At 38.6% G+C, this 12,021-nt stretch overlaps 1 protein-coding gene across 3 annotated transcripts in view; it reads left to right on the top strand.

Moving 5' to 3' along the window:
• The first annotated feature begins 1,863 nt into the window (after positions 1-1,863).
• Positions 1,864-12,021, top strand: part of UBXN2B (UBX domain protein 2B) — a 38,992-nt gene continuing 28,834 nt past the window's right edge. For 2 of the 3 annotated variants that reach the window (XM_050802275.1, XM_050802276.1), the window contains exons 1-2: positions 1,941-2,069; positions 7,429-7,532. In XM_050802275.1, the coding sequence (XP_050658232.1) occupies positions 1,986-2,069; positions 7,429-7,532 (188 nt within the window). In that variant the 5' untranslated portion in view covers positions 1,941-1,985. Of the gene's footprint in view, positions 2,070-7,428; positions 7,533-12,021 lie in introns of all 3 variants that reach the window. The other variant, XM_050802274.1, reaches the window with a different exon arrangement.

The raw sequence follows: 12,021 nt of genomic DNA, 5'->3' as shown, positions 1-12,021 counted from the left end.
CGCCTCCACTCCCCTTGTCTGGTGATGAGTATCTTTCCTCTTGGTATAAAGAGGGCATCTATCACATGGTAGTTTCTTTTCCTGCTCTCAGGAAGAAAAGGTCACAGTGCTCTTCTTGCACCTGCTGTTTATCAAATGCCTGTTTTGTTTTGTTTTGTTTTTTCAAAATGGAGTCTCTCTGCGATACCCAGGTTGAAGTGCAACGGTGCATCTCTGCTCACTGCAACCTCCGCTTCCCGGGTTCAAGCGATTCTCCTGTCTCAGCGTCCCAAGTAGCTGGGACTACAGGCACGCACCACCACTCCAGGCTAATTTTTGTATTTTTAGTAAAGACAGGGTTTCACCACGTTGGCCAGGCTGGTCTGGAACTCCTGACTTCAAGTGATCCGTCTGCCTCGGCCTCCCAAAAAAGCTAGGATTACAGGCGTCAGCCACCGCGCCCAGCCTCAAATGACTTTATATATCAAAACGATCAGTATGCCAAAGCTCGGGTGGCAAGCTGTCAACTCCAGCACCTAGCATGGTGCACACAGCGGACACCAACCGAGTATACCCCCTCACGTGGCTCACATTTACTTTGTAACTCTCCCAGCAAAGCTCTACTGCACGCTGCATCTTACCCGTTTACATTTCTCTTTTCCCCCCTTGACTGAGTTTCATAATCACTGGGACTGTTTCTTTTTACTTTTGCATCCCTTGGGCATAAAAGTGCCTAGGAAGCGGGGCGCGGTGGCTCAAGCCTGTAATCCCAGCACTTTGGGAGGCCGAAGTGGACAGATCATGAGGTCAGGAGATCAAGACCATACTGGCCAACATGGTGAAACCCGGTCTTTACTAAAAATACAAAAATTAGCCGGGAGTGGCGGCGCACGCCTGTAGTCCCAGCTATTCGGGCGGCTGAGGCAGGAGAATTGCTTGAACCCGGGAGGTGGAGGCTGCACTGAGCCGAAATCACGCCACTGCACTCCAGTCTGGGCGACAGAGCGAGACTCTGTCTCAAAAAAAAAAAAAAAAAAAAAAAGTAAGTGCCTAGGATAAGAAGACCGGAGTGTAAATCAATCTCAGTTGAATGAGGAGGGCTTAATAGTCCCGAGTTCTGCTTTTTTTTTTTTTTTTTTTTTTTTTTTTTTTTTTTTTTTTTTTTTTTTTTTTTTTTTTTTTTTTTTTTTTTTTTTTTTTTTTTTTTTTTTTTTTTTTTTTGAGACGGAGTCTCCCACTGTCGCCAGGATGGAGTGCATTGGCGCGATCTCCGCTCACTGCAGCCTCCGACTCCCTGGTTCAAGCGATTCTCCTGCCTCTGCCTCCCAAGTAGCTGGGACTACAGGCATGCGCCGCCACGCCCAGCTAATTTCCGGTTTTTTTTGGGTTTTTTTTTGTTTTCAGTAGTGACGGGATTTCACCACGTTGGCCAGGATGGTCTCGATCTCCTGACCTCGTCCGCCTCGGCCTCCCAAAGTACTGGGATTACAGGCATGAGCCACCGCGCCCGGCAGAGTTCTGCTTTTTAACAAATTATTCCAGGCACTTTTTACGGTGTTTTTCACTCTCAATGCCAATTCACGCTGTGGTGACGATGTACCATCCAATCCTTGATACGAAAGATGAGAGAATCTGACCAAGACTAGAAGGAGAGGTTGCAATTTTTCATCAGATGAAAAATCCAGAGGATGTTTTCATTGTTGAGCTAAATGAACTTGCGAGTCTACGCTGCCCTCTAGGGCGGCCTACAGTGCCTTTAAGTGGGTAGCAGGAGCAACGCAAAACTTAATAGATGTTTCCCTGCGGAGAAATTCCCCGATCCAACTTACTTTAATGGAAAAAGGGAAACCCGACGGGTGGGTCAGCACCGGAAATGGGGGCGCGGGTTCGGGTAGCGGGGACGCGCACGCACCTTGCACGTCTCCGCCCCTCCGGCGGTTGCCAGGCAACCAGCTCCGGAAGTTGCGGGAGGTGCGTCCGCAGCGGGCGCCGCTAGCCAGCGGAAGATGGCGGAGGGCGGCGGCCCTGACCCCAGCGAGAAAGAAAGGAGGTCTTCCGGACCGCGGCCTCCGAGCGCGCGGGATTTGCAGGTGAGGCGAGCAGCTCGTGGAGGGAGCGCTGCGGTGGATGCGGGCTGGTGATGGCGCGGGCGGGTGCGAGTCGGAGGCCGCCTCTGGCCTCGGCGGAGCCTTTCCCTGACCCAGTCTGGGGATGGAATCGTGACTCCGGCGCCCGGTCTCCCGATGTCGGCGCTTAGCACTGTGATGGTAGCGGACACAAGTGCCCGAGCCTCCAGCGCTGGTGCTTCGTCTCCCTTCCACCCCAAGTACGATGTAAAAATAGCTATTCGTTTAGAATGACATTTTGCGAGGTCAGTTGGTTGGTTCACGGGTTGATGCTTTCTTCTTGAGACTTACTCCAGAGGAAAGGTTGCTGTGGCCGCAGGGAAGTGGGCAATCACCTGAACAGTAATGATACGTGATTTGTTCTTTTTTGTCTTGGATGCTATTTCTGACTTGCTTACTTAAATATAAAAATGGTTCCATTTTATCAGGTGGCTTTTTCTTTTAAAGGGGTTAAGGAAAGCGATGCACGCTATGCCCATACAGCCTAGTTGTCTAAGCTGTGGTCTTTAAAACATTGCACACAAGAAACAGGGAAATAAAACTTCGTAATGTCGTGTAGGACACTAGTATTAGTTAGCTAAATACTAGTGCACCAAATCCCGTGTTATCAGATACTAACGCCGCTTTTCTCATTTTCGGCTTTTTTGTGTCTCATTATAAGATTATTGATAAAAATTTAACAAGTAAATATCAGTAAGGAGATACTAAGGAGAATTTTGGTAGAACAGTTTTACTGTATTACTTTACAACCACACTTCATTCTAATGTGAACAAACCACCATCCATTGTAACATACTGCTGAGCTTTGGGCATGTGGAAATAAGGACATCAAATCCTTAGTCAGTGCTGAGCTCTGTTGATGGGTATGTAAGTGTAAAAGACATGTCTACCTTTTGGAAACCTACAGTTTTCTTCGGAGAAATAGGATATGAATACATTTAGCATAACATTTTAAGATGGAGTATGACTGGGTGCCAAAATAAGCAGTGCATAAAGCGAAGAATTTGGAGACTGCAGAGATCAGTGTAAGTTTAGAAGGTGAACTCAATGTAGAATAGCTCCAGCTCACATAGTTGGTTCAGTAGTAGTAAACAGTATCAAGAGTTAGGAGGCTATTGTGTACCTCATCTTTCCTATTATAAACCCACATCACTGAGAGGCAGCATAGAGTTAGTAGTCCCACCAATTTTGGTTTGCCTCTTAGTCCTGCTACTTAGTAGTTTTGTGAACTTAGGAGAAAAGTCTTAACCTGTCTGATCCTCATATGTCTTCATTTGTAAACTGAGGAGGGTCGGGGTGCTGGTGGTGGTGTAAGGATTAAATAGTGTTGTAAAGGGCCTATGCAAAATTCCTACATTATCCTGGTCAAGTTGTTGCTGGGCAAATATTTGGTTCCTTTTTCCTCAAAGGAGAAAGATGCTATAACTTTCCCTGGCTAGTCACTTCTAATATCATTAAAGTTAATGCAGTATGTAACTTAATGTCCTTTCCCTAATTTAAATCCATTTCTTCTTTTTATATGAAAAGTGAGAATAGCTTGGTTAATGACCACCTGATTCTTGGCAAATTATTTGCAGACTTAATCCAGTGGATCAAAGTATGATTAATGTTTGGAGATACTCTGGTAGATGTTGCTAATTGTGAGAATGCCTTCATTTCCACCCTAAGTTATGATGGGGATTTTTTTTTTTTCATCTCCTGTCTACTTCTGGTAGGTTAGGACAGTAGGAAGATAACTGATTTCTTTATGAATGTGATTTGGTGTATCAAGTACAGTATCTAAGTATTGATAATCTTTCCTTTAGAACTTAATATGAATGTGAAGAACTTGCAAAGAAACTTGAAAACAGCCAAAGGGATGACATATCAAGAAATAAAGTATGTATCAAAAGTTTAAAAGAAATAATGTTCTTCCCAAATGGTATCTTGGATATTGATTATTTATAGATTATCTTGTTATGTTTAATCTAGACATGCTTATCTTAAGAGTTACCCAGTTGGTGCAGCTTTCAGTAGATATTTCTTACTTCTGTAACAGCTTGCTGTAAGAGTCTTTCAGAGTGAGTAAAGGGGCAACATATTACTAATTGGAACAAGCAGAATTACCCCTAAGTAAGTGTATCTTAGCCCCATGCAGTGTAGGGTTTCTCAGTATCTAAATCAGGAGGGAGTGTTCCAGGTACCACCAGAGAAAAGCTACATAGTTGCTTCCCAAAAGGCTTCCCAGCCTTGGGAGCCCCCAAGTTACAAACTGCAGACTTGGAACTCTTTTTTGCATATCAGAGTAGATTTTCATAGCTCCCTTCATCCACCTCAAATAAGGAAACGGTCAGTGGGAAAGTTAGGGGTGGGATTGTTAGTGGCAAAACTAAGCCCAAAACCTCATCAGTGTTCAATAGTATTTCTGAATTGCTTTCTCTTCTGGTGTCCCTCAGCCCATCCACACACAAGTTCATTAAGATATTTAGTTGTATACTCTGTCCCAGTTTTGCTGCACATATTATGTGTTTCTGTATAGGCTGGACAGGTAGGAAGTGAGAACAGGGATAACTTCAGTATTACCAGGGTTAGGATTTGGATTTGTTAGGATGGACTCAATAGTGGGCACTATAAAGGCGAAGAATTAAAATGCCTGATAACTGTTGCCACAAGGACCCTAATCCTATTGAATATCATTATTCTGTATTGTTGATTCTCTAGTGTGCATCTATGACCTGGGAAGGCTTGTCAAAGATTGCTGGGCCCTACCCCAGAGTGTGATTCACTGGTTCTAGAGTAGGGTTTAAGTATATGTATTTCCTACAAGGTCCCAGGTGTCTGTATAATAATCATTTATTACGGCTTCTAGAATTGGTTACTCTAAGGCTGAGAATTCCAGTACTTTTAATGCTGTATACTTGATTTTCTTACCCAATTCCTTTGCTTTCAGGTTTCAAGTTCTTCACATTTCAAATTCTGGAGGAAAAATTATCAATACTTTACTTACATAGTTTATCCTCTGCATATTATTGAAACATTTTCTTAATAATGTTTTGAGATTTTATTGTGTTAGTTTTGACCAGTACTTCAATTAATATTTATCAATTTAAATTATCATTTCCTCTTTTGATGTAGTATCATCTGCTATGTTAAATAATATAAATTAAATTTCTTTGCAGTATTTACTAATGAACTTATGCCATATGATGCCATATGGCATCAACTGCCTCTAAATACCACTCATTTTCTAAGTTTTTAGTGATGTACCATTAATAAGTAGGATCTTTCAGCCAGGTAGACTCTTCAATATCATTTTCCTCATATTCCTCTTTTGTTAATGTGTGTTCCACATTCCATGGGGTCAGAGGCATTTTTGCTTTTTTAATTTATGTCACCAAAGAAAATTGTTATTTGATTGAAAGTATTTATTTAAATCTTGTTAAAGCAAAAAACATATAGCAAATATAACCCCAATTTAAAATCAATCTGTCTATATCTATTTCTGATTCGTTTATACTATGTTCTTTATATAATTCAACGTGAATTTGTTGCCTTTTAGATACAATATTAGAAACAATTTGAGAAACTTAAAATCTACTTGGGGAAATAAAACAGCAAAAGTACACAAGTAATGACAACATAATGCTTAATATGAATGTCACTGGGGTTTCACGTGCCATGAGTATTTGAAAAAAGACATTAAGAAAATTAGAAAAGGTTTTGTGAAGGAGAGCTGAAATGGGCCTTTGAAATACAGATGACATTTTCATTGATGAGAGTAGGAGTATCATAAAAGTAATTCATACAGCTGACATAATCAACTCAGAAGGAAATCCATAAAATAGTATTACTTTAAAGAAATTTCAGGGAGGTAAAATTTCTGAAAAGTTTTGTCCCTAGTCATCAGACTTTGTATGTGCATGTCTGTCTGTCTCTCCTCTGTCATTTGTTTGTTTTTTGTTTTGTGTTTTTGGAGGGGATGGGGTAATAAAGGACCATAAGGAGATACAACACTGTGGGAAGAAACAAAAATCTTAGGGAAAAGGAAATACTGATAAAATCATTGCCAAACACTTAAGAATAATATCTTATTCTTATAAGATATTATTCTTCCATCACTAGAAGATATTCACAAAGCATGTGAATGTGCTTTCCATACATTATTTAATCCTTCAAATGACTCTGTGGTGATTTTTTTTTAGACATTTGAAGATGTGGTAACTAAGGCTGAGAGAAATTAAATAATTTGCCCAAGATCACACAGTAAGTGCCTAAGTTAGGATTTAAATTCAGTCCTTTTAGATTACCAAACACTTTTATGATTCAGATTTCTAGCAAATCTGGTACAAATATGAATGTTACTGAATGTGAGAGGGTAGGGGGAAAAAAATTAGAAGTCTTTCATTTTGTTTTATTTGTGTATATTTTAAAAGTTGACTAAGATAATTTTTAAAGAATTAATGTTGCCCCAATGCCCTGTTCTTCTTGGAGGTAGTTTTAATATCATTTATGTGTCTAAAAGGAGCATTTTAATCTATTTTGTTTTTGTTTTGGGTTTTTTTTTAAAAACAACCCAGAGATTATGGTAATGCCAATTATAATTGAATAGCCACAGGATCATTAAGGAACGTTGTTGAGTTATCCAAAGATGTCAAAAGTCAGAAAAAATTCTATACAATACTGAAATATTTTACTACTTTTTAAAATTCCATTTCAAGAACAAATATAGTTTTATTTCATTTTGAAATAAACTATCCAGCCAATATCTAGAATGTATAATTTGGTAATATTACTTTCTAAATGGTATATAAACCATATAAAATTTATGGTCTTGTATTGTTCAGAAACTTGTTTTCCTAAACAGGTTGAAATATATATGTTTGGTAGACTTTTAAATAGAATACTTCTGAAGTTGTTTTATGTGCTTGGAGTTTGAAAACTTGAATAGCTGAATGAAACTATTTTATGAGATCTGATGAAAGAAGCTGACATTAGTGTGAACATCTTCAGGAATTCTTAAAAGAATTGCACATGAATTTTAGGTTTAAATTTGAAAATGGTTTGTTACCTAAAACAGATTTTGACACTGTTGAATAGTTAACTGAAAATAATCAAGTAATTATTATAACTTAAAGTTATTCTAATAGATGTGGCGTTTTGGTTAGTTCCATAAAATGAGATGCGGTAAGTTTATCTCAGAAAGGAATCATCTGAAGCAGCAGCTTTTCTCATGAAAAGCCTTTACCACTCAATTTTAAGTTAATGTTCTATACATAACTTCTAGTTCTGTAGTTAAGAGGTTATTCCTAGTGTTATACTTTGTAACAAGCCTGTTATTATGTAGTTGGCCTTGGCAGAATTGTATGAAGATGAAGTGAAGTGCAAATCTTCCAAGTCTAACAGACCTAAAGCTGCAGTCTTCAAGAGCCCACGGACACCACCTCAACGGTAAGTTTTATTTTGTTTTGTTGTAAAAAGAAATTACAATTCTTTCTAAAATTTTACTAACTTCAAATTGTTTTAAATGGCCTTTTTCAAGGTTTCTTCAGTAATTTTTAAAAATTATTCCAAGGGCAAGGCAAATTTGGATAAAAAAGAAAAGATTAATATCATTTAGGTACTATTTTAAGAACTTTTACAATCAGAAAGCTAAAAGAAACTTATGGAAAAATTACCTTAAAATACCTAATATTTTGGTACATATCATATGAAATTATATCCTGAATACTATTTTTGTTGGGCACAGTGGTTCTTTAATATTTTTTGAGTTGTATGACTCACTAAGGGTCTGATGAAAGCTGTAGAATTCTCCTCTCAAAACAACTTTCATGTGCAAGTTTGTCATTCATTTTTAAGAGTTTGTGTGTTTCTTGAAGCCACTTGAAGCCACTCCATGGAGCCTCTGCAGGTCTTTTGTCCTCCATTTAAGAATCTATGATTTTTGAAGTCTGTCTTTTCCTCCTTTGGGTGATGATTCCTCCAGTGTGTGACATCCTAAATAGTATTTGTTGTTATTAAAATCCCTGAAGTATAAAAACAGCCAACTATGAAGATTTAAGAGATGAGAATCAGGTGTATTTTATTGCTGTGAGTTTTCTTGTTGCCAGGAATATTTTCATTTACATCTTTTTAGTACTGTAAGTATCATCCCTGGGGAAGAAATGTCAGTTTTCCCATTATATCTTATTCTCAGAAAGTCCATTTTATAAGTTTTCAATTCATCAAAAATCAAGACTAGTAAATACTGTGTTTACTTCACCTGTATTCATCAAGTTGTTAAAATGTTACATTGAACTTGTGTACACATGTATTCTCTCTCTTTTTTACTCAACTATTTGAAAGGAAATTGTAGCCATCATGACACTTTACCTCTAGATACTTCAGCATGCGGCTCCTAAGAAGAAGCACACACTTAAAAAATTGATAACACAGTACACCTTACAAAATTAATAATAATCGAGATGGGGAGTGTTGACTTATGCCTGTAATCCCAGCACTTTGGGAGGCCAAGGTGAGCAGATCACTTGAGGTCAGGAGTTCAAGACCAGCCTGGCCAACATGGCAAAACCCCATCTCTCCTAAAAATACAGAAATTAGCTGGGCATGGTGATGTGGGCCTATAATTCCAGCTACTTGGGAGGCTGAGGCAAAGGAATCACCTGAACTTGGGAGGCAGAAGTTGCAGAGAGCCGAGATGGTGCCACTGCACTCCTGCCTCAATGATGGAGGAGGACTCTGTCTCAAAAAAAAAAAATGAATAGTAATTCTATGATGCCATTTAATGTATAGTCTGTAGTCACATATCTCTTACAGCTTTTTCTTTGGATTTAGGATTCAACCAAGGACATTGCATTGCATTTAATTATTCCTGTTTTGAATTTCTGAATACAGAGAATTCCCCCCACCTTTTTATTGTTGTTTTTAGCTCAGCTGCATAATCTAAAATTTATTATGTTGACTTTTTTAGAGAGTCTAGGCCAGATGTCTTATAAAATTTCTAACATTCTAGATCACTGTTTCCTCATGATTCGATTTTTATTAGAGTTTCTGTCAAGGATGCTAGATAAGTGATATTGTCTGCTATTTATTACATGACAACAGGGGTTATAATTTCAGGATTTTCCACCATTAGTGATATGTTCATTTGGTCAAGGTGCTGACCACCACAGCACTCCATTGTAGAATACTGTTTGTCCTTTGTAATCAGCAGGTTGGTATCTTGACGCTGTTTGAACATCCTATTCTTTAATTCTTTATACATACAAAATACTGTGTTTTTAGCTGCTGCTTTAATTTGTATGTTTTCCCAAGTCTTGAAAGTACTTAATATGTATCTGTGTACTTACATTTTACTCACCATTTGGCCACTGTTTCCCCCGTTTGAACATAAATTGGATGAATTAATATTCAAGTTCTTATAAGATTGCTGCATTAATATTTTCCTTGCTATTCAAATATAATCACTAAGATATTTCAGTGAAGGGTTTTCTTTTATGCTGTCTGAAACAATGTCATCATTAATAGGTATAATTCAGTAATCCAGTTTTTAAGGATTTTGTGCCTCACATTTGATCTCTAGGATAATTTATCTATCGAAAGAACTGAGCTTCCTTAAAATATACAGGTTGAGACGTAAACTGTGTTGAATCTGTTTATAATACAATGTATAGCAAATTGTTCGCAATCTTTTTTTCTAAGTATGATGAAAGATACAATAAACTATATTTTGGAACTTTTTAAGAGGAAGAAGGAAAAAATATTTCAACAAAATTAAGGGCAAATACAGATCCTAACAAAGGCATTCTGACATCAGGGAGGCCATGTGCTTGCTATATGTAAAACTTGATTCCCCCAACAACATACAGAAAATAAAAACTGCACTGGCCTTGTAGTTATGTCTACAGTCTGTGTTTCTCTTATAGATACTAAGCTACAACAAAACACTTTACAGTTGCAAACCTTTCCACATCCCCCTGTACTAAAAATAACTCAAGAAATTATTAGTTCTTAAAATCCCCAATAAAATAATCTCTAAAAACTGTCTTGACCATTTTCATGACTGTTTCCCCGAAGCAACTGGGCTCTTTAAAGAGTGCACACACACCAAGAAAGTCCTATACGTTTTCTCATCCCCATTTAGCCACATTTGAAAAGACCTTGATTTCAGTGGGAGAGATGACTGTAAGTTTCAGGAGGGCCACGCACTAGACATGAAGTGCCTTTTAGTTTAGTTTTTTTTTTTTTTTTTTTTGTAAGTTATTAAGACTGTGAAATGTCTTTTTTTTAAACCCCAATACCTTGTGGCAGATAACTCTTTTACCCCAAAATATAAAATGCTATGCTTATAATTTAAAAATCCTCAGTGAGCTCTGGAATATTGTGGATATTTAATACCTACCAGCTACCTAGAAGTAGACGGCATCCATGTATTTGTCACACCAACTTTCCAAATAACCTGATTCACCCATCACTGACTGCTCTGGCCCTGAGCTCTCTTGACTTCTTCAGAAACCACCTCTTTGGAACTTGAATATCCACAACTTTTTTTTAAACCTGCACCTTGAGCTTTCTCCATCATCCCAGCCTCTCTGCCTGATTCCATCCCATGTAAAGTAACCTCATCTGAGAACTTGCAATCACCTTTTACCAAACACATGATTAGCCTTAGCAACCTAGGGACTATGATAACTCTGGCCTTGGCCTGAGTTTACATAAGAACATGATAGTTTGCTGACCTCGTGGAGGGAAATCTAAATGAAATCAATATAACAAACAAAGTTGGCCAAGATCAGTATTTCCATTATGAGTATAAAAGCAACTGATCTTAAGCAGCAGGCAGAGATGTTAATGCAGAAGATATATTTGTACAATCAAACTCTTGTGTACTGGTGAAGGACTTTACCCGCAAAGTCAAGTCAAAACAAAACCAAAGCAAAATGGAGAATGAGGTCAGTGTCACAATGCAATGAAAAGACCAGGATTCAAGCTTCTTGCTGCAAGTACTGAACTGGAATCTTTTTCTTTACAAGTTTGACTGGAAGACAGCAGTCATGACATTTCCCTAATAAGGGAATACCTTTAGGCCACACCTGTGTCCTGAAGCAATTCAAAGTTCAGTGAATATTGGGGTGTGGGGGTAGGGGCTGATATACATTTTGTCAGTGAGAATAGCAGCCAAACTAACTCAGAGTCTTAAGAGACTGAGAGACCTCAGAAAGGAACTACTACCAAGGCTGGATCTGGGCCTTCCTTTCAGGAGCCAAAGTCAGAAGAATCCAAGGAGACTATAACTTCACGGCAAAGATGCCATAGCATTTCATTACTGTCACAAAAGTCAACCAATGATGTTTTCATTGAAATAGCCGCACTGAATGATGATTCAACACATGAGGCAAAGAGGGATGTCTTTGGAGAAGGCACTTAAGGTGGAACATTAGCAAATCTTACCGTTTGGGTAAAACAAAAATGAGTTCTTTCAACCTTGCTGGAGGCCTGTTAGGGCTGTTCCTTCTCACTGTGGCCTGACTAAAAACCAGTGGCATCAAGAAAGAGTCACATTTCCCAAGTCTGGGGGTGCCCCAGTGGGTGGTGCTGCTCTCAAAAGCCCTGTGTCCCTAAACACATCCATCCTCACAAGATCAGTTTCTACAAGTGCTGGTTCCAAAAATAGGCTCAGGATCGGCAGAAATCATTCAGGAAGCTTCTTGAAGCTTTATTTCTCAGTCTGACTTTCAGCTTGTCTCAGCTACTGTAAGCAGCTTCGGCTTCCCCAGGTCACTAGCAACTTCTACTTTTGCTAATATCCTTGGTTTTCCATGGCACTGGTTGTGTCACTAGCAACTTCTACTTTTGCTAATATCCTTGGTTTTCCATGGCACTGGTTGTGACTGTCTGTTAGACTAGTGGCCCCCCAATTAACTGCACCTCCACTTCACAC

This window comes from Macaca thibetana, chromosome 8, assembly GCF_024542745.1.
Source record: "Macaca thibetana thibetana isolate TM-01 chromosome 8, ASM2454274v1, whole genome shotgun sequence".
In the NCBI taxonomy this organism is placed as follows: domain Eukaryota; kingdom Metazoa; phylum Chordata; class Mammalia; order Primates; family Cercopithecidae; genus Macaca; species Macaca thibetana.
Note: the sequence above shows the minus strand (reverse complement) of the source record. Positions and strands in the feature narration are given on the sequence as shown.